At 45.5% G+C, this 27649-nt stretch overlaps 1 protein-coding gene across 2 annotated transcripts in view; it reads left to right on the forward strand.

Moving 5' to 3' along the window:
* The window catches only part of LOC134355368 (plexin-A2-like), a 560952-nt gene that overhangs the window by 480272 nt on the left and 53031 nt on the right, over window positions 1-27649 (forward strand). For both annotated transcript variants that reach the window (XM_063065148.1, XM_063065149.1), the window contains exons 19-22: window positions 2919-3062; window positions 3878-4112; window positions 12375-12517; window positions 14749-15017. In XM_063065148.1, the coding sequence (XP_062921218.1) occupies window positions 2919-3062; window positions 3878-4112; window positions 12375-12517; window positions 14749-15017 (791 nt within the window). The remainder of the gene's footprint in view (window positions 1-2918; window positions 3063-3877; window positions 4113-12374; window positions 12518-14748; window positions 15018-27649) is intronic.

Raw genomic sequence — 27649 nt, forward strand, 5'->3', positions numbered from 1 at the left:
ATGTACTGGTTAGTAGGTTTCTTGTTCCTGTGATTGGGCTAGGATTAAGTCAGTGGGTTACTGAGTGGCACAGCTCATCGGCCAGAAGGGCCTGTTCTGCACTGTATCTCTAAAGTTAAAAACGTAGACGTGGACCGAAGTTGCCCGTCGCTGAGGTAGGGTTAGGGGTGTGTAGGATGGTCAGGCCAGTGAACCCTAGTCCGAGCGTACAGATGCCATCAGGGTGCAGGATGGAACATCGCATTTGGTGGCCCCTCCTCTCTGTCCACGTTTTCCGATGGGACATTCAGAATGGATTCCCTCGCCCTGAGGCAGACCTGAAGAACCTGTGAAAGGAGTCCAAGGAAAGACTATTGCTTGGCCCCCCGAGTGAGCGACCGGTCTCCCCTGCCGTGTGTGGTTTGCAATCAGTACGTAGGTTCATCCCACCGAGCTCCACCGACAGTGATTAATGAAGCCTTCTTCAATCCTCATTATTTGTGTAAGAAATGTAAACGTACTGAGCAGAGGTTTAAATTTTTTTTGCATGAGTCCTGGACATTAAAATTGAGGGCTTCTTGAATTTTGAATACAGATATTACTGACGCTCCCCAGCTCTAATTAACCTCCTGAGGGAAGTGAAGAATAAACAGGCCCATTTTACAAGAAGATAAAGCTTTCTGAATTTTCTCCCTAAATCAGCAAAATAATGGAATAAACGTGGTGATTAATCTTGTGTTGTAACACGGCCTGTTTAACCCAGGTCACTTACAGCCAGAGCTTCTGCTATGCTAATAGTTTGTTCTCAGTTTTTCTCAGTTTATTCCAAATAATTCAACAATGATTACTAAACATCAGTCTGAGAAATAACCACCAGTAGGAAACTGTGGAAAAAATTCTGTTATTTTTGTCCTTGGGGAGGCACGGCAGTGTAGAGGGGCATAACAGTTAACGTAACGCTTTAAAGCACCAGCAATCAGGTTCAATTTCCCCCACTGTCTATAAGGAGTTTGTACATTCTCCCCATGACTGCTGTACAACCATGATTATATTCTATCCTCGGATCACCCCTCCCAGCCACTCCCCCCAAAGCCATGAGGTGTCCTTCCAGCACATAATGTCTTCCATCTCCTTGTGCTGTTTCACTCTCTGACTATCCTGCCACAATTTAAGGCTCAAACCTTTGCCTTCTGACTTCTTAATGCCTGGTTTTGTTCAATAATTCAATGATTCTATTTAATATCAGAGAATGTATACAGTATACAACCTGAAATTCTTACTCTCCGCAGACATCCACCAAACAGAAGAAAAACACCAAAGAATGGATGACAGAAAATTGTTAGAACCCCAAAGTCCTCTTCTCCTTCCATGCGCAAACAATAGCAAAGCATCAACCCTTCCTCCCCCACACCCCCCACCTGCCTCAGCAAAAGTACCAGCCCCTCCACCACACACCATGCAAGCTCCCAAAGTGACCATGACCCAGATTCCATCAAAAAAAACACAACATAGATACTTCACCAGATGGAGATTTCTGGGGAGACTTTGGAGTTGCTTAAACAAGATAGATAGGTAGACAAGGTAGATGAGAGTCTTTTTCCCAGGGTAGAAGTGTCAAGTACTAGAGGGTATATCTTTAACGTGAAATTAGAATTGATTTCCAAAGGTGCAGTGAAAAAAGACTTGTCCTACATAATATTCATTTAGATCAGATCATTACGCTGTGTATTGAGGTAGAACAAGGTAAAACAATAGCAGAATGCAGAATAAAGTGCAATAGCTACAGGCAGGCAATAAGATCATTACGAGGTAGATTGTTAGGGCAAAGGTCTATTTTATCCAACTAGCGGTAAAAGATGCAAGATTTTTACACAAGTGTGGTTGGTGCCTGAAATGTGCTGCCAGGCAGCAGTGGAAACAGATATAGCAAGCCATAAGAAACATTTAGACCGTCATATGACCAGAAATGAAGGGATATGGACCACATGCGCGCAGGCAAGATTAGTTAAGTTGACATTATTATTTGTGCAGAAGGATCTTTCTGTCCTTTAAGTATGATACTTAAATTAAGTTGGTTAAAGTTGTGCTGATCTGTTGAACAGCCTGATAGTACTCTGTATGTAAATGGTCCATATCCCTCCATTCGTCTCTCTACACGCGGCCCGTATCCCTCCATTCCCAGTCTGTACACATGGTCATATCCCTCCATTCATCTCTACACATGGTCCATATCCCTCCATTCGCCTCTACGCATGGTCTATATCCCTTCATTCCCTGTCTATACAGGGTCTATATCACTCCATTCCCTGTACATGGTCCATATCCCTCCATTTCCTAAGTCCACATCGTCTACATCCTCTACTCCTTGTCTGTTCATGTGCCGGTCACAGCAGAATTAATTCTGTAGTTCATTATTGGTTTAGTAACAATTGACTCTGGACAATTATAACAGCTCACTGGGATTTGTCCATGGGCAATGGGGCAGAGAAATAAAGGTTAATTTAAATATAATAAACAGTTAAGTATTAAATCAATTACCTGGAAGTAATAATATAAATTATCAGTTTTTATAATTAGTTTCTGGGTGGTAGAATAGTCAGTTTCAGAAAAGTTAATTAATCTTCTGTAGATAAGAAATGCTTTGGCGTATCTAGTTATATTTTATGACACAGATCAATAATTGTCAGTCAATACTCGGCAGGTTAATTGGATTTGACCAGCATAGTTTAAAAACATGAAGGGAGTGATATTCTGAATAAAATCAGACTCATTTAAGGGTTTATTAAAATGCACTGTTGGTGGGACTGTGCGTGACAGGATGTTGCAATCAACACTCGGGGCTGCATCAGAAACAGAGATTTGTTTTGTATTCCATTTAACCTTGGCTGCAAAGAGTTTTTCTTGGAGAGGTGAATGTCGAATTGTTGTGTTGTTGACAGGGACGGAACCTGCTTCCCCCTGCAGCTGGAGGAGCGAAGCTGAACTACACCGTGCTGATCGGGGACACGCCGTGCGCCGTCACTGTCTCTGAGACACAGTTACTCTGTGAACCGCCCAACCTGAGCGGGCAGCTTCGCGTTCTGGTGAGTAGTCCTGATGCTGTTAACTGTAGCATGCTTCTCCAGTCTAAACCACTTTGAACAAGCAGGTTATATCTAATGGATTTCACATACCACCAGTCACAGCACTGCTCACATCCTACCAATCCATTATTCTTTATTTCTCACCAATCACAGAGCTCCTCCGATCCCACCAGTCACATTGTTCCTCACTTCACACCAATCACAGTGAGCCTCGGGACTTCTTACAGTAGATCGGACAGAGTCTGTGGAGAGATGAATTGACTTTTGAGGACCAGATCTCTCTCCACAGATGCTGTCTGGCCTGCTGGGTGTTTCCAGAATTTTCTGTTTTTATTTCACACACATGCAGCATCTGCAGCTTTTTAACTTTCAGTCATCCCTTCACCCTCTTCCCCCTCTCCCTGTTCCTCCAGCAGAATCCATCACACCACCCTTTGGGCTTTTCTTCTTTCTCACCCACCAGCTGAACCCCTACCCCTCTCCTCTCACCCCTTCTTTACTGACCCATCCGGAGGGAAAGCCTCTCACTGGGGCAACAGATTGGGCTTCATACACAGCGGGACACTTTGGGTCCCCATCACCGTAGGTTCTTGACCGAGCACTGGTCCCACTGCAGAACACTCTTTGGACTCACGCTGTCTGAACTTGACAATAAACACAACTTGCACTGTAGCTGGAACCAATCTGTCACAGGCAGACATTGAATACGAAGTTGGAAAGTGCTCCTTGTCCCCAGTTGAATTGTGTTTGTTGGTTTTTGGTCTGAGTTTAGCCCTGGTGACAGGGTGTAACCCTCACTCTGTTATGTGCTCCAGGTACAAGTGGGCGGGTTACAGTTCTCACCAGGAATGGTCTACATCCTGTCCGACAGCCTGCTCACTCTGCCGGCTATTGCCAGCATCGTGGCGGGGGGCACCCTGCTGCTAGTCATCGTGGTCATCGTTGTCATTGCCTACAAGCGCAAGTCCAGGGAGAACGACCTGACCCTGAAGCGCCTGCAGATGCAGATGGACAACCTCGAGTCCCGGGTGGCCCTGGAGTGCAAAGAGGGTAAGAACCAGGCACAAGTCACCGAGGAAAAGCACAATTAAACGTCACTGCTTGAGTCCAGTGCAGGTGAGGTAGACGTACAAGGCTGCCTGACTGAGAAACCTTGCTAGGACTGACATTAGAGATTGGCTGTAGCTCCCCGGTTGGAGAGGAAAGCTGCCCATTTGAAAGGCAAAGTTCACCCAGATGCAAGCAGGAAGCTGGATGGGTCAGTGATAATCCTCCTAGTTGTGGACCCTCCAATGTGGGGCATCGAATTCACTCCTCATGTCACCAAATCGAACTTCCTGTCACAGCAAGGGTTCCCAGCCTTTTATGCCATGGAGCCTTACCATCACTGGAGGTGTCCATGAACCCTAGATTGGGGCCCCTGTCAGTTAGGTGCCATGCTGGAGCCATTGTGGGTTCAGTTATGTGGTGCACGTTCTCAGAAGATGCTGGGAGTAGAATCAGATTCAGAATCAGAATCAGGTTTGGTATTACTGGGATATGTTGTGTAATGTGTTGTTTGTGGTAGCAGTACAGTGCAATACATAATAAATACTATAAATTATCATTAGTATATATGCCTTATATATAAAGTTAAATTAAGTAAGTCATGCAAAAAGAGAGCAAAAAATATCAGATGGTGTTTATGGGTTCAATGTCCATTCAGAAATCTGATGGCAGAGAGGAAGAAGCTGGTCCTGAAATATTGAGTGTGTGCCTTCAGGCTCCTGTCCCTCCTTCCTGATGGTATCAATGAGAATAGGGCATGTCCTGGGTAATGGGGGTCCTTAATGATGGATGCCACATTTTTTGAGGCACTGCCTTTTGAAGGTGTCCTGGATGCCGGGGAGGTTAGTACCCATGATGACTTTACAATTTTCTGCAGTTTTTTCCAATCCTGTGCAGTGGCCCCTCCATACCAGACAGTGATGCAACCAGTTCAATTGCTCTCCACAGTATATCTGTAGAAATCTGTGTGTCTTTGGTGACATACCAATTCTCCTCAAATTCCTAATGAAATATGGCCTCTGTAGTGCCTTCTTTGTAGCTGCATCAATATGTTGGGCTCAGTATAGTTCCTCAGACATATTGACATCTAGGAACTTGAAACTGCAAAGCCTTTCCACTTCTGATCCTTCTATAAGGACTGATGTGTGTTCCCTTTACTTCCCCTTCCTGAAGTCCACAATACATTCCATGGTCTTACTGACATTGAGTGGAAGTTTGTTTCTGTGACGTCATTCAACCGGTTGATCTGTCTCGCTCCCGTACACCTCCTCGGCTCCATCTGAAATTTTGCCAACAATAGTGGTGTCATTGAGAAATTTAGAGATGGTGTTTGAGGTGTACTTAGCCACACAATCTTGGGTGTAGAGAGAGTAGAGCAGTGGGCTAAGCACACATCCTTAAAGTGCATGGTCAAAGTTATTTCCAATCTGTGCATACTGTGGTTTCCTAGTGAGGAAGTCAAGGATCCATTTGCAGAGGGTATAGAGGCCCAGGTTTTGAAGCTTGCTGCTGAGAACCGAGGGTATGATTGTGGTGAATGCTGAACTGTAATCAATAAACAGCAGCCTGATATAGGCATTACTATTGTCCAGGTGATCGAAGGCAGAGTGGATAGTCAAAGAGATTGCATCCACTGTAGACCAGTTGTGGTGATAGGCAAATTGTAGTAGGTCCAGCTCCTTCCTGAGACAGAAGTTGATCCTAATCATGACCAACCCCTCAAAAGCTCTCTCCTTATTAGCTTGGAGAAGAAGTACAGCCAGGTGATTGAACTTTGTAAAGTGTGGGCATGGAATGGCTCAGTAAACCACGCGGATAGTGGTATAACTGTGGTCAAGTGTGTTGGCTCCTCTGGTTCCACATATTACTTATAAAGCAATAGAAAAATATGGCATGAAACCTGGCCCCTTGGTCCATCTAGTCTGTGCCAAACCATTTAAACGTTCTACTTCCATTGACCTGTATTGGGACCCTAGCTGTCTATACCCCTACCATCCATGTACTTATCCAAACTTCTCTTACACGTTGAAATCAATCTTATTCCACACTCTCATGATCCTGAAGATGGTTCCCATCATGTTCCCCTTAAACTTTTCACCTTTCACCCTTAACCCATGACCTCTAGTTGTAGTATAGTACCACCTAACCTCAGTGGAAGAAGGCTGTTTGCATTTACCCTATCTATACCTCTCATAATATAATCCAATCTAATCGAATAAATTATTTTTTTTTTAGATTATGAGGACATTTGGTCCTCATTTATTGTCATTTAGAAATGCATGCATTAAAAAATGATACAATGTTCCTCCAGAATGATATCACAAAAAAAAACAGGACAAACCAAGACTAAAACTGACAAAACCACATAATTATAACATATAGTTACAACCATGTAAAGCAATACCATAATTTGATAAAGAGCAGACCATGGGCACAGTACAAAAGAAAGTCTCAAAGTCCCGATCAACTCATCATCTAACGCAGGCGGCAGAAGAGAGAAACTCTCCCTGCCATGGACCTCCAAGTGCCGACAACTTGCCGATGCATTGGAAGCACCCGACTGCAGCCGACTCTGAGTCCGTCCGAAAACTTCGAGCCTCTGACCAGCCCCTCCGTTACAGCCTCTCTGAGCACCATCCTCTGCCAAGCGCTTCGACCCCGCCCCGGCCACCGAGCAACAAGCAAAGCCAAGGACTCGGGACCTTCCCCTCCGGAGATTCTGGACCACACAGTAGCAGCAACAGCGAAGCAGGCATTTCAGAAGTTTCACCAGATGTTCCTCCGTGCTCTCACGTCCGTCTCCATCAAATCAGGATTGTGCACGGCACCCTACTTGACAAATAACAGACATCACCACCGGAGTGGCCGCTGCGAGCTGCGTCACGCCGCCATCTTCTCCTCCCTTTGTATATCTCTATCAGATCTCTGCTAATTCTTCTCTGTTCCAAGGAATAACATCCTAACCTATTCAATCTTTCCTTTTAACTCCAGTCCTCCAGTTCTGGCAACATCCTTGAAATCTTTCAAACTTATTTACATCTCTCCTGTAGGTAGCTGGCCAACACTACACAAAATACTCCAAATTATGACTCACCAATGTCTTATACAACTTCAACACAAAATGTACTTAATACTTTACGAAGATCAATGTGCCAAAAGCTTTCTTTATGACCTTATTTACCTGTGATGTCACTTTCAAGGAATTGTGGACCTGAAAGTGACCCCTTTCCTCCCCCTTTATGAAGTCAGCCTACTTCATAAAGGGGGAGAGTTCCAGCAGTAAAATTCTTGAGCAGTTTTACTCCTGGGGAAGGGTGGATTCTCCTGTTAGGTAAGTGTCCAAATTTCATGCATCTGGCAGAGGGTGGTGGGGGGGTGCTGGTGCTGTTATTGCTGTCTCTGGCAGGAATACAGAGTGTGCTGGCTCTCTGGTTCAGTTTGAACCCAGAACACTCCTGCACAGTACAGGCTCTTCAGCTTACGATGTTGTGCTGGGATCTTAGCTTGCTCTAAGATCAAACTAACCCATCCGTCCTACATATATCCCAATTCTTTTGTCATCCATGTGCTTCTCTGAGTCTCTTGAATGCCCCTATGTATATATAGGCATTCGTTAGTCTCAGGAGACCATGGATTTGCGCCTTGGAAGGTTTCCAGGGCGCAGGCCTGGGCAATGTTGTATGGAAGACCAGCAGTTGGCCATGCTGCAAGTCTCCCCTCTCCATGCCACCGATGTTGTCCAAGGGAAGGGCACTAGGGCCGATACAGCTTGGTACCGGTGTTGTCGCAGAGCAATGTGTGGTTAAGTGCCTTGCTCAAAGACACAACACGCTGCCTCAGCTGAGGCTCGAACTAGTGACCTTCAAATCACTAGACCGACGCCTTAACCACTTGGCCACGCGCCAACACAATGCCCCTAAATGCCCCTAATCTAATCTAATATATCTGTCTCTATCAACATTCCTGGCCGGACATTCCATGAACCCACCACTCTCTGTGTAAAAAAACTTTCCTCTGAAATTCCCCTTATATTAAAGTTAAGATTCCTGGTATTCGCATTTCCACCTTAGAAAAATGTCTCTGGCTGTCCACACGATCTACACCTCTTATCATCCAGATGCAGGAGGAACTCAGTAGGTCAAACAGCACCTATGGAAATGAATAAACAGTCAACGTTTCGGGCCGAGACCCCTCTTCAGGACTGAGAAGGAATGGGGAAGGTGCCAGAATAGAAAGGTAGGGGAGGGGAAAGAGGCCAGACGGAAGGTGCAAAGGGTCGGAGAGCAGCAGAGATCACAAAGGGGGGGAGCAGTGAGAGAGGGTTTCACTGAACTCCCCTCAAAGAGATTTAAACTTCCACTGGGTAGGCATCCCTCGAAGAGACTTCATAGTGGAACAGCAAATCGGAAACACAAGATAGACTGCAGATCCCGAGTAACACATGCAAAATGCCGGAGGAACTCAGCAGTTCAGGCGGTATCTATGGAAATGAATGAACAGTCAACATTTCGGGCCAAGACTCTCATCAGCTCATACACCTTCTTGCAGAAGGCATGAGCAGGTTTAAGATAGTGCTGTGACTGACACATTGTTAGTCTAATTTCCAAATTCCATGTTATCATTCACACCTTGGGGACAGCAGTGGCTGAAAATGGGAAATGGTGAAAGACAAGAGGCCTGACTGAAATTCCCATTGTCACCTTACAAATGGGCACTGGTGTTTGTATAATTACCGCACTGGGAGCACCTTTCATCACATCTCTGTTTCACAGTGGGCATCGAAGCAGTTACTTCACAGACTAATCCCAGTTTGCACCGTCTCAGTAATCAATCAGAATGTGAGAGATTTGGTTTCCCTGAAAGGAACAGATGCTTTGGTTTAAAAGCAGAAAATAATGGAAACTCTCTGTGGGTCAAAGACCATCTGTAGAACCATCTGACGTATCGAACGCTCTAGATTTTTACAGCATAGATCAGTACGGTACACACTCTTCAGCCAATGATATTGTGCCAACCTTTTAACCCACTCTAAGATCAGTCCAACCCTCCCCTCTCACACAGCCCTCTGTTTTTCTCTCATCCCTGTGCGTATCTAAGATTCTCTTATAGGCTACTAATGTATCTGACTATACCACCGCCCCAGACACTCTCCACATAAAACACTTTGCTCTGACATCCACTCCTATACATACCATCAATCACGTTAAATTTATGACGGCTGGTATTAACCGCATCCACCCTGCAAAAAAAATCTTTAGCTATGCACTCGATCTACACCTCTTGCCATCTTGTGCACCTCTATCAAGTCTCCTCTCATCCTCTTTCACTCCTGAGAGAAAGGCCCAAGCTCTTTCAACCTCTCCTCACGCTCTCTAAACCAGGCAGCATCCTGGTAAATCTCTGCACCCTCCCTCTCCTCACGCTCTCTAAACCAGGCAGCATCCTGGTAAATCTCTGCACCCTCCCTCTCCTCATGCTTTCTATAATGAGGCGACCAGCCCTGAACACAATACTCCAGGTGTGGTCTAACCAGGATTTTATATAGCTGCAACACTACCTCACGGCTCTTGAATTCAATCCCCCAACTAATGAAGCCCAATACACCATACACCTCTTAACCACCCGATCAATTGATATATGATTCCTTCTGGAATATTCTGTTGTAATTTCTGCTTTCCAATGTATACAGTTTTGTCTTTGACTTCACAGTTGTTCAGAGTGTTGCAGGGACTGATACCTTCCTGGACCATAGGTCAGTATGTGTTGGACATCGTCATCAATCCCCTGCTGCCTCCCCCAGACCCTTCCCCTCTGTGTGGGCTTTACACCAGAGAAATTACCTGAAGCCTCTTGAATTCCCCTGTGCAACCCTGAAACACCTGGACAACAAAGGTACATACGCCAGGAAGCCCTTTATCGATTACAGCTCAGCATTCAATACTAATAACTCCTCAAAACTAGTCAATAAGCTTCAAGACCTTGGCCTCAATACCTCCTTGTGCAATTGGATCCTTGATTTCCTCACTTGCAGACCCCACTCAGTTCGGATTGGCAACAACACCTCTTCCATGATCTCCACCTGCATAAGTGCATCACAAGGCTGTGTCCTTAGCCATCTTCTCTACTCACTTTACAGTTATGTCTTTGAGGCTAAGCACATCTCCAATACCACATTTACATTTGCTGACAACACCATCGTAGGCCGAATCAAAGGTGGTGGGTGGTGATGAATCAACAGATAGGAGGGAGATTGAAAATCTGACTGTGGTGCCATAACAATAACCTCATATTTGATGTCAGCAAGACCAAGGAGTTGATTATTGACTTCAATAAGTGTCCATTTCCATGAAAGTGGCAACACGGTAGGCAGAGAGGTGAAGAAGGCACTTACATCAACTATAGAAGTTAGTATGTCATGTAAATTGTTGGCGTATTTCAGCTCTGGGTGCCACACTATAGAAATTATATGTTTGAACTAGGAGGATGCAGAAAAAATTCACCAGAATGTTTCTGGGACTTAATCAGAGAGGTAGGAGGCTGTGACTTTTTCTCGTAGAACGAAGAAGGCTGAGAGGTGACCTGATAGATGGGGCGAAGATAAGGTGGAAGGTCACAGGTTAGGGGAATCTAAAACCAGAGACTGCAAGTGTAAAACCATGAAATAGGAGCAGATCAAGATGCTCAGCCATTCCATCATGGCTGAAAAGGGAAATAGATCAACCAAGATGAAATGGTGGAGCAGACTCAGTGGGTCAAATGGCTGAATTCTGCTCCTTTATCTTATAGTCATATGAATGATTTATTATCTCACGGAACTCGCTTTTCCTCGTAACCTTTGACACCCTGACTAGTCAAGAATCTATCAACCTCTCTTTTAGATATACACAATAAATTGGCCTCCACAACCATTTGTGGCAATAAATTCCACAGATTCATTACCCTCTGGTTAAAGAAATTCCTCCTCATCTCTGTTCTAAGGGGATGTCTTCCTATTTTGAGGCTATGCCCTCTGGTCCTAGACTCCACGTAATAGGAAATTCCTCTCCATGCCAGCTCTAGATCTTTCAATATTCAGTGGGTTTAAAGAGAGAAGGTAATAATTTAAGGAGGCAAGTTTTCCTCACAGAGAGGTGATGTGTGTATGGAACAAGCTGCCAGAGGAAGTGGTAGACAACTGCAATGTGTAAGAGACATTTGGACAGGTTTGTGGATAGGAAAGGTTCCGGGTGATATGGACCAAACACAGGCAGGTAGGACTGGTGTAGATCTGCATCACTGTTGGTACCTTGGGGAGCTGCCCTCGGGGCGGTTTGATGCAATGCTCTCTGTGCCTATGAACCTGCTGACTGTCTGAAGAGGAACAGCTATAAACTGGAATTGTGTTGATGGCAGCTTTGGCTCTACGTGTGTACATGGATTGGAAAACCAGCAAGCCCTCTCTATTCATATCCCTTTATTAAGTCAGCCTGTGTCTCTGAGGTGTTCCAATTTGCTCTCAACCCAAGGACAGCAAGGCTAAATATGGATTGATTAGTCTCATCAGAGTTTGTTCTGTTCAGTTCACGCCAGCAGCTGGGGATGGCTAATGGCATCTTGCAGTATGAGCAAGTCACTGGCATTGAAGATCTTATTACTACAGTTGATATACATCGAACATATCATTTGTCTGCTGTGTGTAACCTATTGTAACATAGCACAGTACAGTCCTTTGGGCCCAAAATGTTGTGCCGACCTTTTAACCTACTCCAAGATCAACCTTACCCTTCCATCCCACATCCATGTACACACTTAAGAGTTTTTTAAATATCCCTAATCTATCTGCCTCTACTACCACCCCTAGCAGGGCATTCCAAACATTCATTACTCTCTGTGTGAAAAAAACTTACCTCTGACATCCCCCTTTTACAGTACTCTCCTCCAATCACCCTAAAGTGATGCCCCTGACTTTAGCCATTTCTGCCCTGGAGAAAAGTCTCCTGCTGTTCACTCAATCTACGCCTCTCATCAAGTCACCTCTCATCCTCCTTCACTCCAAAGAGAAAAGCTTGAGCTTTCTTAACCTTATCTCATAAAACATGCTTTCTAATCCAGATAACATCCTGGTAAAATCCCTACTGCACCTTCTCTAAAGCTTGTATCTACTGTAAAGTTTTACTGAAATGTTTCCACTGCAGAGAATTCTCAATGCTGAACTGGCGGTCTAGATAGAAGAAAGTCGAACCAGACTACCAGCCCCATGATGTACTTGTCTGTTTCGTTTGACAGCCTTTGCGGAACTTCAGACCGATATTAATGAGTTAACCAGTGACCTGGACCGCGCCGGGATTCCGTACCTCGACTACAGGACATATGCAATGAGGGTTTTGTTCCCAGGGATTGAGGACCATCCTGTTCTCCGAGAGCTGGAGGTATGGTCGTTCTTTGAATTTGTTCATTAATCAGCCCAGCCGAGCAGTAAGTTATTCCAGTATACTCTGTGCGGGACCAGTCAAGGTTCCCAGTCTCCTGGTATCCATGATTCCAACCTACCACCCCACCCCACCCCCACCCACCAGGACCACACATTCCAAGGGAGCTTCATTTCCCTGGAACCGATGTCCCTTGTGGTCTTCACTTCCTCACCGTCCCCCACCGCCAGGCACACATTCCCAGTAACCTGTTATCATCTAAGGTCCTTGTTCCATGACACTATTGTCAGCAAGGAACTGTGTTCCCCAAGGAGCCAAGCATTCACTGGTAGTCCTCATTCCCCAGGGCTGTCATCCGGCTGGAGATTCTTCCACACTCTGCCAACCACTGACCCTGGTGCAACGTAGCGAGCTGGACAATGCCTCGTGGAATTCGAGGAGCAGCTGTCCCTCCCTGTCCCACATTGTAAGCTGCATCAGGGTATCAATCACACCCAGTCATTGTCCTCCTGATGCTGAAGCCTGCCCTCAGCATATCCATCCCATATCTGCCCAAAGGTGGCACTCCAGCTGCCCCAAGCACTTCCAATATCAGAGTATGGCTGTAGGTCTGAGTGAGTGAAAAATCTGCAGTGCATACAGCTGCAAGGAAAGGTTTGTCAACCCTTTGCCATTACCTGGTTTTCTGCACTAATTACTCATAAAATGTGTCTGATATTCATCTAAGTCACAATAATAGACAAGCACAATCTGCCTAAAATAATAACACACTTGTGAAGGCCAGGAGCTGGACTTAGTTGCCAGAGGCTACTTGAAGTGGATGTTATTGGGAGCATTTACTAAATAGTGGGAACTTGTCCATTACCACCACTGGCTACAACAACCATTTCTATTAACAGGAGAAGGGACAAAGGTAGGTTACTGGTGCCTTAAAACCCGTCGCTTTGAGCAGATGGGGCTTGTCAGCCACAGTTGGCAGCTCATCTAGCAGAAGGAAAACTCTGATCTCAAATCTCCGCCGCTTTGCGGCTACACCCACCCATGAGGAAGGCTTCGGGAGTAAACTCCGAGGGAAAAATCTGGAGCTAAGGCAGTCCTACATTGAGTTTAATGCTGACTGGCAATTCCTGCAACTGTGCTGGTACCAAACTGTGATGGTCTCTGCCACTTTTGGGTTCATCAGATGTGTGGAGAGGGGAGCTTGCGACGTGGGCAACAGCTTGCTCCCCGTATCGTACTGCCCAGGTTTGCGTATCTAGACAGCTAGGACGTAACATCCATGATCGCCCTGACCGACGGAGGCCTCACTTACTCGTTCACTCACTCAATAACACACAAACAACTGTACTTCTCATCAATACTGGGCACACCATTTAAACAATCGCAGTCTAGGTTCAAAAAAAGGTCTGTGAGTATCTATGGTAATGCCTTCTACAAAAGCTGTTTGGTGTCAGGTGTTCCAATTGTGTTGAAACTGGAGGTGTGGGTTGTGGAGGTGCCCTACCTTATAACGAAGACACACAATGTCAGGTTACTGACAGTCTGCTCTTCTCAAGAAAGATCTGTTTATGTGCACCATTCCACGATCAAAACAACTTTCAGAGGATCTAGAAGAAGGATTGTAGAGATGCAAGAAACTGAAAAAGGCAAAAAAAAAAGCATTTCTAAAGACCTGAATGTTCATCAGTCTACAGTAAGAGAAATTTATGTTTAGGAATGGCCAAGTCGGAGTCTAGACCATAACACAATGGAGATGCTGTAGCATGACCTGAAGGTGGCTGTTCATGCAAGATATCCCAAAAATATTGATGAACTGAAACAGTTTTGTATGGAGAAGTGGTCTAAAATTCCTCCTTGCCACCATGCAAGTCTGATTAGCAGTTACAGGAAATGCTTGGTGGAGGTTATTGCTGCTAAAGGAGGTTCTACCAGTTATTAAATTCAGGGGTTCACATTTCTTTTCCAGTCTGGACAGTGAATGATTAAACAATGTGTTCAATAAAGACGAGAAAAGTACAATTGTTTATGTGCTGATAGTTTAGGTGGATTGTGTTTGTCTATTATTGTGACTTAGATGAAGATCAGACCATATATTATGAGTAATGTAGAAAACCAGGTAATTGCAAAGAGTTAACAAACTTTTTCTTGCAACTGTACATCACTGCTCTGACACAAATGGCTGGTGTTGTCCATAATGAGGTGAACTCATGTTACTTCTCACTGTGTGCCAGGTCCCAGGGAATGGGCAGCAGAGTGTGGAGAAAGCTCTCAAACTCTTTGGGCAACTCATCAACAACAAAACCTTCCTGTTAACATTCATTCGGACGCTGGAGTTACAGAGGAGTTTCTCCATGAGGGACCGAGGGAATGTGGCATCTCTGATCATGACAGCACTTCAGGGAAAGCTAGAGTACGCCACGGACGTGCTGAAACACCTGTTGTCTGACCTGATCGAGAAAAACCTCGAGAGCAAGAACCACCCCAAACTGCTGCTTCGCAGGTAAGAGTAATGCTCTTGGGCGAGGTTGTACGTTAGTGGACTATTTGATTTTGAACGTTTGCCGACAACATGAAAGTTAGCTGACTTGTAGAGATGGAGAAATGGCAGCTGGAGTTTGGTAGACTTGTGGATACGGAGAAATGCTGAAATAGTATGAGGTGCTATACTTTTGGAGGTCATATAGAATCATAGAAAAATACAGCACAGAAATAGACCCTTTGGCCCTTCTAGTCCTGGCCAAGCCATTTAACATGCCAGTGACCTGCACCTGGACCATACCCCTCCATACACCTCCATCCACCTCCATCCATGTACCTGTCCAAACTCCTCTTAAACATTGAAATTGAGCTTGCATGCACCACTTGCACTGGAAGCTCGTTCCACACTCTCACCATCCTCTGAGTGAAGAGGTTTCCCCTCCTGCTCCCCTTAAACATTTCACCTTTCACCCTTAACACATGACCTCTAGTTGTAAGAGGCAGGTATGCAGTAAATGGCAGGACCTTTAGGAGCTGTGATGCACAGAGGGGTCTTGGGTTGCAAGTCCATTCCTCCCTAAAGTGGCAACTGAAGTAGGTTGGATGATAAAGGAGTATCAGTATGGCATGCTTGCTATCATTGGCTGCAGCATTGAGTACATAAACTGCCAAATCATGTTGCAACTGTATCAACCTTTAGTTCAGCCACTCTTGAAGTAAGTAAGATCAAGGGATTGATTGTGGGCTTCTGGAAGGGGAAGTGAGAACACTTATTGAGGGGTCTACGAGGAAAGAGTGAGCAGCTTCAAGTTCCTGGGTCTCAACATACCAGACAATCTATCCTGGATCTAACATATTGCTGTGATCATGAAGGCACGTCAGTAGCTATAATTCATTCGGAGTTTAAGGAGATTTGGTATGTTTCCAAAGACTCTAACACATTTCTACTGATGTACCATGGAGAACTTTCAGACCAATTGCACCAGAGCCCGGTGTGGAGGCTCCAATGCTCGTTCATTCGTTCTTTATGTACCGTGTCATATGACATGGATGGTCATGGTCTTTCCATGACAATGTTTGTTCTTGGCAAATCTCTCGGGGGTGCTAAGCAAGTGCTATCCTTGCCCAAGGGTGCCCTGCAGGCTAGCAGAGGGAGGGAGTGTCTCAAACTTCCTTCAATAGAGGCCCTCGCCAGCCAATGCACAGGACCAAAAACAGCTGCAGTGGGTTGCAGATTCTCCACCATTAGGGACATCTTCAAAAGACGATGCCTCAGAAAGGTGGCAGACCTCATTGAGGACCCTCACCATCTGGGACATGCCCACTTCTTATCACTACTAGCAAGGAAGAGATACAGGACAATGAAGACCCAAACTCAACTTTTTAGGAACAGCTTCTTCCCCTCCACCATCACAGTTCTGAATGGTCCACGAATCCATGAGCACTACCTTACTATTTAGCTCTCTTTGCATAATCTTTATTTATTTATCAACATTCAGCACAGAGTAGACTCTTCTAGCCCTTTGAACCATGCTTCCCAACAATTCTCCAATTTAATCCTAGCCTAGTCAGGGACATTTACAATGACCAATTAATCTACCAACTGGTACATCATTGGACTGTGGGAAGAAACAGGAGCACCTGGAGGAAACCCAAGTGGTCATGTGGAGAACACACAAACCTCTTTCAGGCAGTGGTGGGAATTGAACCCGGGTCTCGGTAACTGTAAAGCGTTGTGCTAACCACCACACTACCGAGCCTCTCTATTTTTATCTTTATTTCCAATAGTAACCTATAGTAGTTTTTTTATGTATTGCACTGGACTGCTGCACAAAACAATGATCACAACACACCGTATGTCAGTCATAATGCATCTGATTCTGACTCTGAGTACTGTATGTAGTTCCAGTTGATATCAGAGGCTTTGGAGAGTGTGCAGAAGAGGTTCACCAGGATGTTGCCTGGATTAGAGAGTATTTGCTATAAGGAAAGGTTGGACAAACTTGGGTTGTTTTCTCTGGAGTATTGGAGGCTAAGGGGAGACCTGAAAGAAGGTTATAACAGTATGAGAGGCATAGATAGGGTAGATGGTCAGAAGTTCTTCCTCCAAGTGGAGATTCAAAAGACTAGTGGAATAGGTATAAGATTCTGACAGGCAGCATCACTGTCTGGTATGGGGGTGGGGTGGCTACTGCACAGGCCCGAAAGAACTGCAGAGGATTGTAAGTTTAGTCAGCTCCATCTTGGACATCTTCAAGGAGCGGTGTCTCAGAAAGGCAGTGTCCATTATTAAGGACCTCCAGCACCCAGGGCATGCTCTTTTCTCACTGTTACCATCAGGTAGGAGGTACAGAAGCCTGAAGGCACACACTCAGTGATTCAAGAACTTCTTCCCCTCTGCCATCCGATTCCTAAACAGGCATTGAATCCTTGCACACACCCTCATTTTTTAAATATATATTATTTCTGTTTTTGCATGGTTTTTAATCTATTTATTATATGTATACTGTAATTGATTTACTTCTTTATTTATTTGTTTTCTTCTTCTAGATCATGTATTGCATTGAACTGCTGCTGCTAAGTTAACAAATTTCATGACACATGCCAGTGATAATAAGCCTGATTCTGATTCAGATGAGAGGGAGGGGGAGTTTAAAGCAGATGTGCGAGGCAAGGTTTGTTTGACACGGAGTGGAGGGATGCAATAGCAATGTTTGAGAGGCATGGAGACACGTTTGGCATCATAGTCAGTGCGGATGTTATGGACTGAAGAGTTTGTTCCTGTGCTGCGTACTGTTCTGTGTTCAATAACAGAGCAGAATGGGGGACTGTACATGCTGTGTTGGCACTGTGGGCGGCCCCCTTGGGTCGTTAATGCAAACAGTACATTTCAATGCCACCTGATAAATAAATTAATCTGAATAAATCTGCATCTGGAGGAATCTTTACACCTTTTAATTGGATATCCAGTGAGTTAGCTCAAAGGTAAGAAGCACATTGCAAATGCAGAGCCAGATTCAAGATTGCTTAATGTCATTTCCAGTGCACAAGCGTAAAGGTGAACAAAAAATTGTTACACCGGATCTGATGCAGCACCAGAAATAAAACACAGTAGGATAAAGAGTACAATAATTAAAAATACAATACATATAAATAAATAAAATAGCTTGTACACATAGATTAATTGTACTGCCATGTAGTGACGCTAGGCATTAGGTCTGCACATAAGGTGCCTCTGACAGGAAAGGATAAAGTAGTGGAGGTGGGGGTGTGGAGGTGTTGATCAGCCTTACTGCTTGGGGAAAGTAGTGTTTTTGAGTTTGGCTGCCCTGACGTGGATGCTACGTAGCCTCCTCCCTGATGGGAGTGGGACAGACAGTCCATGAGAGGCTTTGCTCTGCTACTCTTTCAACAAGAGTACAGGAGTAGCTTGTTCTTTTGAATATCTGGGAAAGGAATAGATTGTTGCAAGGACGTGTTCAATATGTGCAGCAGTTCCCCACACCAGAGAACCTTGGATAATCCATACATGCTTCTTTTTTTGAGACGCGAAGTTAGCATGTATTTGCTTTCCAACAAGGAAGTGCTGTATGGAATTCCAATCCTGTCTGCTCCAGCGGAATATGTCAATTCTTGGATTTGTTACCAGGCAACAAGGTGCCTGCTCTGAGGAGAACCCTATGGTTGGCTTTGCTCTGTGTCGCTGGAGCTTCAACAGATTATGGAATCGATCTTAAGGATGTAAATCAGATAAAAATAGAGAAGCAATTCAATTAAAGGAAAAATTAATTTGTTTTATTTTTCATATCATAGCTTAATAAATATCAAAATGTTTATTTATTTAGCATTACAGTGTGGAGTGGGCCCTTCCAGCCCTACGAGCCACACCACCCGACAAATCCAATTAACCCTCACCCAACCACGGGACATTGTACAATGACTAATAAACCTACCCGGTAAGTATTTGGACTGTGCGAGGAAACTGAGGGACACAGAGAAGGCTCATACATTTTACGGGGAGGACGTACAGAGACTCCTCACAAAATGGCACCGGAATTGAGCTCTGAACCCTGGCATGCCCCGGGCTGTAACTGCGTCGCGCTAACCGGGGTTCCACATGCAGTCAGGCGTCTCCATTTGGAAAGGGCACAGGTTGACATCCTGACAGCAGAGTGTGATGTTTAGTCCAAGAGCTGCTTTCTGTCATTTGACAAGAGATCGATGTGTCACTGTGTCGTGCAATATGCATAATGTATTACAACATGAAAAATAAACAGCTCGCTAATTACCGTGGCAACTCGTCTCAAAAGGATGAAGTGTCTCTTGCATCAAAGTCTGTCAGTGATGGATGGTAAAGGACAGACCCACGTGTTCGGGAAGAGTAAAACAAAGATAAAGATTAGCTTTATTTGCACGTTGAAACATACAGCAAAATGCAGTCAGTGCATGAAATCAAATCAGCAAGGATTTTGCTCGACAGCCCACAAGTGTCGCTACGCTTCCCGCGCCACGTAGCGCGCCCACAACTCACGGAGCCAAGCCTGTGCGTCCTGGGAAGGTGGGAGGAAACCAGAGAACCTGGAAGAAACCCATGCAGAACGGTGGGAGGTACAGACAACTGCTCTTCCTTCGAGGCTGTGCGGTAACGGAAATGCTTCGCCTTTTCTTATGCTCAGCTCCTCCTATACGTCTGTTCAGCGATCAGCAGAGGAATGCATCTCTGTTTGTCCCACTCCCATCAAGGAGGAGGCTATGTAGCATCCACACCGGGACCACCAGCCTCGGAAACAGAAGAGAAACGTTTGTGAAATTTGTCGTCTTTGCAGCGGCAGTAACCTGCAATGCAATAACAATAGGGAAGAAGTGAATGCCCACAAGAAAATGAATCTCAGGGTTGTACGTGGTTCTTTGATAATGAGTGAACTCTGTACAGATGCAGGAAGTCTAAAACACACAAAGTGCTGGAAATATTCAGCAGGTCAGCCAGCATCTGTGAAGAGAGGCACAGTTAATATTTCAGGTACAGAACACTTAATCAGAACTGGAACGGGGAGAAAATAAGTTAGTTTTCAGTCACAGAATAGGGAGGGGAGGAGGCAAAATTGAATCTCTTTCCTGGGGTTAGTGTAATGGTTTAACAGTCAGACAACATGTCTGATACCCATCCACACTAGGCCTGATTCCTTGAATTATTTAAGGAAGAGGTTGATGGGAATCGAGGGACACGGAGCTGATGTGGGAAGAAGCACTGAGGTAAAAGTTCAGCCATGACCTTGATGAGGCACGGAGCAACTCAATGGGCTGAATGGTCTCCTGCTCCTGGTTCTGATCTTCTTACAGCCGAAGTAATGTGAGGTAATTAGAATAACAAGAACCCACAATCCACACCACTCTCCCCAAAACCTACCCTACCCTCCTCCACACACCCACACAGCCCCACCCACATCTCCACCACCCTCCCCCACACACCCACGTACAGCCCCACTCACATCTCACCAACACCTCCCCCACACAAACTCCACACCCCCACACAGCCCCACCATCCTCCCCCACATAAACTCCACACCCCCACACACAGCCCCACCCACATCTTCACCACCCTCCCCCTCACAAACTTCATACACCCTCATACAGCCCCATCCACATCTCCCCAACACCCCCCACACAAACCACTGACCCACGCACAGCCCCACCCACATCACCACCCTCCCCCTCACAAACTCCACAGCCCCACCCACATCACCACCCTCCCCCTCACAAACTCCACACACCCACACACAGCCCCACCCACATCTCCACACCCCCACACACAGCCCCACACACACACCCACACACAGCCCCACACACAGCCCCACACACAGCCCCACACACACCCCCACACACACACCCACACACAGCCCCACACACAGCCCCACACACACCCCCACACACACACCCACACACAGCCCCACCCACATCTCCACACCCCCACACACAGCCCCACACACACCCCCACACACACCCCCACACACAGCCCCACACACAGCCCCACACACACACCCACACACAGCCCCACACACAGCCCCACACACACACCCACACACAGCCCCACACACAGCCCCACACCCCCACACACAGCCCCACACACAGCCCCACACACACACCCACACACAGCCCCACACACAGCCCCACACACAGCCCCACACACACACCCACACACAGCCCCACACACAGCCCCACACACAGCCCCACACACACACCCACACACAGCCCCACACACAGCCCCACACACAGCCCCACACACACACCCACACACAGCCCCACACACACACCCACACACAGCCCCACACACAGCCCCACCACCCTCCCCCATGCCACCGGTCCTCAGTGGATCCCGACCCTGATGGGAACCGGTCTCTTCTCACAGATGAACGTGTTCCAAGGTGTAACAGATCTCATGGTGGCTCGACCCTCCCTTTCCACCACCACCCATTATGTTGTGCAGACTTTGTAACCCACTCTAAGATCAGTCTAACCCACGAGTTCCCAGCTTTCGTTAATGACACGGGCCCCTACCATTAACCTAGGGGTCCATGGACCCTAAGTTTGGAACCCCTAATCTAAGGCCTCCCTCCCACATAGCTCTCCATTTTTCTATCATCCATGTGCCTATCTAAGAGTCTCTTAAATCTTCCTAATGTGTCTGCCACTACCACCAACTAGCCCTGGCAGTGCATTCCATGAAGTCACCGCTCTATGTGCATAAATCTTAACTCTGACTTCCCCCCTATACTTGCCTCCGATCACCTTAAAATTATGCCCCCTTGTATTTGCAATTTCCACCTTGATAGAAGGTCTCTGGTTGTCCACTCAATCTTGCGTCACTTGTTTCTGCCGCTTAGTAAGGATGCAGTGCATCATGTCTTTGACGCTCTCTCTAGCTTCAAGAGTGACCTCTGCAGTGTGCAGACATGCTAATGCCAATTTTTAATTGAAGGCAGATGCAGAACCACTCTGTGTTCTGCTGAATGTTTGCTGTGGCTTCTCAGCTCAAATGTGGGGATGCCTCAGAGCTAAGGTATTCTCGAATGGTTTCCCTGCAAAGAGCACCAATGTTCATTTGAGCCTGTGTGAAAAGTTTCAACGTATGTTCAGTTCCGGAATAATGGGAACTGTGGTGGGGGTGTTTAATCTGAGAAAAACATGTTTGTGATTAAAACTGCTCATTTAGTTGTGGTGAGCACAATCTTGAAAGAAAATTGGTGTTATTTTTCCACTGGGCAGGGAAATATAGAATATTTGCTGTCACAGATGTTTTAGCCTCTGGCAAGGGTGTCAATCTTTGGTTCATGAACACTGTCAGGATTGAAGGATGGTACACTGCCCAGTACAACTTAATTATACTGTTGGGTAATCATTTAGATATCATTCAGAAGTGTTGCCCAATAATTTAGAAGTAGATTTATTGGGTGAAAGGATTGAATTGGAATTATGGGAAATTCATGATTTCCTTTTTAAAAAATTATTTTACAAAAACAATATATTGCCCAGAAACTTATTTACTGCCTGATATACCCCTGATGTTTAGGGCAGCAATGGAGGTCCTCCATCTCAGGACTTCCTTCATCGTGTCAGTAGCTTCCTCTCAGTTTTCACCACTGTCAGTCATCCAAGTCCCAGGAATACCGTCACACTCAGGCATAGAAGGATTCTTCATTGCTGTTTCCATAACAATTTTGTTTTACCAGTCAGGGTTGTTAGCCCTGAGCTGAACCCCCAAATCTGGAGGAGCAGTGGACCCACCCTTTGACCTGTTTGGCATGGCTGACCCTACCAAGAGCCAAAGCACAAAACCCCGACTCCAGCCAACATGGCTCTCCAGGTCATTGAGGTACGCAAGCCTCCAAACCCAACAACAAGGTCATGGTCCTTGTGGAGGTTGCCCAGAAAAGCGTGTTGCATTTCAGGTGAGAGGGGGAAAGTCCAATGGAGATGTACAGGGCAGCGTTTTTTTTACATAGAGAGCAGTGGGTGCCTGGAATGTGTGCCAGGAGCGCAGCCGGAGACAAACAACACACTCAGACCCCACTTCACACTGAGGATGTGTTCCTCGGAGCTGGAGGGCTATGTAAATCTGTGCCATGTGGGGTCATTATAACTACGTAAATGGACATGTGTGCCTGATTAAAACATCAAACCGGAGATACATGATATATTATTTTACGTATACACAGTAGTTCGTGGAGTAACAAACACGCTGTACGTCAGTGGGGCAGCAACACATGACAGCAGCAGCGGAGGGAGGCGGGAAGTGGTTAGATCTTAGAGGAGAGACCAGGCTATGGGTCCTCCTCTAATATGGCTGATTCTTCAAGTAGATGTCGAGATTTGACTGCCTTTTCTGAAGCTTGCCCTCATGAAGGAGTTCTCGGTTGTAGGAAATCACGTGGAGAACACCTCTCTTTGCCTTACTGCTTCGCTACCAGTCAGGGTCATTATCGATGAACTGGTCCATGATTTCTGTGATCTTGGTGATGCTAGTGCTGAGGAATTTTGTGGTGATGTTTATTGCTGGTGTTTTCTCTACTCCATTTGTGTCCTCAGATTCCCCCAGGATCTGCTGCTCTGCCAGTTCTCGAAGCTCTTCATTATTAAGGCTCTTGCTGTCTGCACTAGCTGCTTCATCGCAGGTTACTGTGTTGTTTAGATCTATCAAACCAACCTCTGCTGCTGCAAATGTTACCAAAGTATCTTCTTTTTCTTCTTGAATATGACTGAAGATGCTTCTTGGCTTTTCCAGTATTATCAGCTGGCCTAGGGACATGTTTCGTTTTGTTTGGTCATCTACCCATACATTTAGTCCTAGTTCCCACTTTTTCAAGTAAGTGGCTTCTTGAACGAGTCACCTTCGATGATGGTAACTTTCAGGTTATCGTTGCATCTTGTCTGTATTGTTCTGATCATCGATGTGGCCAATTTCAAAGAGGACCGAGACCAACCAGATGCTCATCAGCTTCCAAACACCGTATCACTTGCCACTTCACATCCATACTGATGCTTTCCCAAGACATCTTGGATGTTCTACCCTCCCTGGAGGTTTTCCAGACATTATGGGTGAAAAAAATGTTTACTGTAACGGCAGCCGCTCTTGAGAAGTTTTAAGTGTTCTTTAGAATGAATTTTTATCATTCTTAAAAATTTCAATAAAGAATTGAATAACCACGTTGTAACGAATCAGCGCCATGCGGGGTGGCAGTATGCAGGGTGGCAGTATGCGGGGTGGCAGTATGCGGGGTGGCAGTCTGCGGGGCCTGAGTGTAGAGGTGTTCAAGAGGCTCTTGGGTAGACACGTAGTTTCCTCCTGGTACATGCTATACAACTTTACCAGGCTGGTGACCTTCACTACGCACGGAGGCACAAGCAGCTCACTGGAATTAATATTGATTACTTCAAATGAAGGTGCAAGCTTTCTCTTCCACTTCTGAGTAGTCAGCTGAACAACAGAGAGCAGGAAACACCAGTGAAGGCCGAAGGGATGCTGAAGAGGAAATGGAACGATCAAATGGATGCATCCAAAGCTGAATCGCAATTAACTGAGGAAGGCGATCGAGGCACTGAGATTTTGTGTGAGCTTTGCCTTTCAGTCTCTAGCATAGCATCTGGGAGAGATTTGACTGCCGCCTGGGGGAAACATTTCACTTTATACGTAAATGCCAAAATTGAGGGTTAGATGAAAATAAAAATGAGCTGTGTAATGCTACAAATAAGTTTTGACTCTGGTTGAACAGAAACAGAAGGGAGTGCTGCTGCAGGTAGAGTACTGTCAACATACAATCCGCCGTGGAGTCAAATATCTGTGACACTTCAACTTGCCCTAAGCCTCAATACCATGAGTTAAAATGCCTCTTATATTCACATATAAATTATTCTCACAATGATGCTAATAATCAGGCATTATGGATTGTTGAATTCTCTGAACCTGGCAGTGAAAGTATAACACCAGTCCCATCTGCCTGTGTTTGGTCCATATCACCCAGAACCTTTCCTATCCTTGTACCTGTCCAAATGTCTCTTTCACACTGTAATTGTACCCACGTCTACCACTTCCTCTGGCAGCTCGTTCCATACACACATCACCTCTCTGTGTGGAAAACTTGCTGCTTTAAATTGTTGCTGTCTCTCTTTAAACCTATCAAGTATTGAAGGGTCTAGAGTGGACGGAAAGGGATTTCCTATAGTAGGGGTGTCTAGGACCACAGGGCACAGCCTCAGAATAGAAAGATGTCCCCTTAGAACAGAGATGAGGAGGAATTTCTTTAACCAGAGGGTGGTGAATCTATGGAATTCGTTGCTGCAGATGGCCAAGTCATCAGGTATATCTAAAACAGAGGTTGATAGGTTCTTAATTAGTCAGGGTGTCAAAAGTTATGAGGAGACTAGAGTTGAGAGAGATAATAAATCAGTCATAAAACCATAAGATATAGGAGCAGAATTCGACCATTTTGCCCATCGAGTCTGCTCCGCCATTTCATCAATCTGACCCATTTCCCTTTTCAGCCATGATGGAATGGCTGAGCATCTGCTCCTGTCTCATGGTCTTAAATTAACAGTCTCTGGTTTTAGATTCCCTTAACCTGGGAAAAAGACTGTGACCTTCCACCTTCTCTTTTTGGAATTATTAATAATTTTTCAGATAAGTTACAGGGGTTCCCAAACTCGGGTCCACGGGCCTCTCAGCTAATGGTAAAGCTCCATGGCATAAAGAGTTTGGGAAAATTCTGATCTATAATATATTTCCATCTTATTGATTATATTCGAAACATAAGACCATAATATATAGGAACAGAATCAGACCATTTGGTCCATCAAGTCTGCTCCACCATTTCATCATGGCTGATCCAATTTTCCCCTCAGCCCCAGTCTCCTTTTCGCCTGTACCCCTTCATGCCCTGACCAATCAAGAATCCATCAACTTCTGCTTTAAATGTGCCTAAAGTCTTGGCTTCCACAGCTGCCTGTAGCAAAGAATTCCACAGATTCACCACTCTCTGGCTAAAGAAATCTCCCTCATCTCTATTCTAAATGGCTGTCCCTCTATTCTGGGGCTGTGTCCTCTGGTCCTAGACTCTCCCATCATAGGAAACATCCCCTCCACGTCCGTTCTAAACCATTGTAAATTTGATATGATCTGCACAGATTAATCAGCTGATCATCTGATAACTGGTTCTGCATCTGATCAGTAGGTTGCAGAAGCAGGGGTTCCCAACCTGGGTTCCAGGGACCCTTCAATTAATGGTAGGGGTCCATGCAATAAAAAAGGTAGGAAACCCCTGATATAGAAGGAAGTTGATGATTGACCAGGAGAAAGAAGATAAATTTTCCCTCAATGTGCCGAGTTACCCCGATAATATTTCACCTTTCTGTATGTCACTTTGAGTTACATTTTATAAACAATTCTGATTCTCTGCGGGGGTGAGAGTGGGGTGAAATGAAAGCCAGTCAGAAAGAGAATAAGGAAAGACTCAGTACGGTATCTACTGGATCACAGAGTGATCGTCCTCTGTTTGGAAAATTGATTCTGCGGAACCAACACAGCCCACCAACTCCTCTATGGACAGTCCCAAGCCCGGCTGCAAAAGGAGGAGGATTGGGGCTGGGGTTAGCAACCCCATCCCTTAAAAACCCAGAGCTATAGAAGTGCCAACAGAAGCTCCAACGGCTTCATCCCAGGGAGAGGAAGGGTAGACCCAGAAGGTGGTTTACACTTGGGGACAACTTGAAAGCCTGGCCAGGATCGCTGGCGAGCTACCATCAGAATTCTGTGCCCCGGGAGGGGTGATGGGCTGGTGATGGAGAAGGAGGAGACACAGCACACTGTGTGCTGACAGGTAGCTCTGGCAAGACGCACAGCAGTTGAGGGGCAGAGGTGAGGGAGCCCATCCTTACCAGCTGTCTGCAATCCGATAGGAAGTCTTGGATCCAGCTACATAAGGCGGGGTGCAAGCTGAGGTCTCTGAGCTTCCCATCAAGTCTGGCATCCCTACAGTTCTTCTTCTAAGGCCTTCTGAAAGTTGTTTTGATCAAGACACGGTGCACATAAACAGACCTTTCATGAGAAGAGCAGGCTCTGTCAGTAACCTGACATTGTGTGTCTTTTTACAGCGCAGGGCACCTTTACAACCCACACCTCCAATCTCATCTCATTGATTGGGACTCATGACTCCAAATAGCTTCAGTAGAAGGCATTACCTCAGAGGTTCACATACTTTTTCCAACAAATACGTGCAATATTGGATCATTTTTCTTAATAAATAAATGAACAAGTATATTGTAATTTGTGTTATTTATTTAATTGGGTTCTCCATCTAGTTTCAGGACTTAGGTGAAGATGTGATCACATTTTAGGTCATATTTATGCAGAAATAAGAGAAAATTCTACAGGGTTCAAAAACTTTCTAGCACTGCTGTATACAGTGAAATGTGTCATTTACATCAACAAGCAACACATCCGCAGATGAGCTGGGGGCAGCTCACAAATGTTGCCCTGCTTCTAACATCAACATAGCATGCCCACAATTTGCTAACCCTACTAACTTGTAGATCTGTGGAATAAGGGATGAAATACACATGGTCACAGGCTGGAATTGAACTCCGATCTTCCAATCATTGGTGCTG

Source organism: Mobula hypostoma, chromosome 13 (genome assembly GCF_963921235.1).
Source record: "Mobula hypostoma chromosome 13, sMobHyp1.1, whole genome shotgun sequence".
Classification (NCBI taxonomy): Eukaryota; Metazoa; Chordata; class Chondrichthyes; order Myliobatiformes; family Myliobatidae; genus Mobula; species Mobula hypostoma.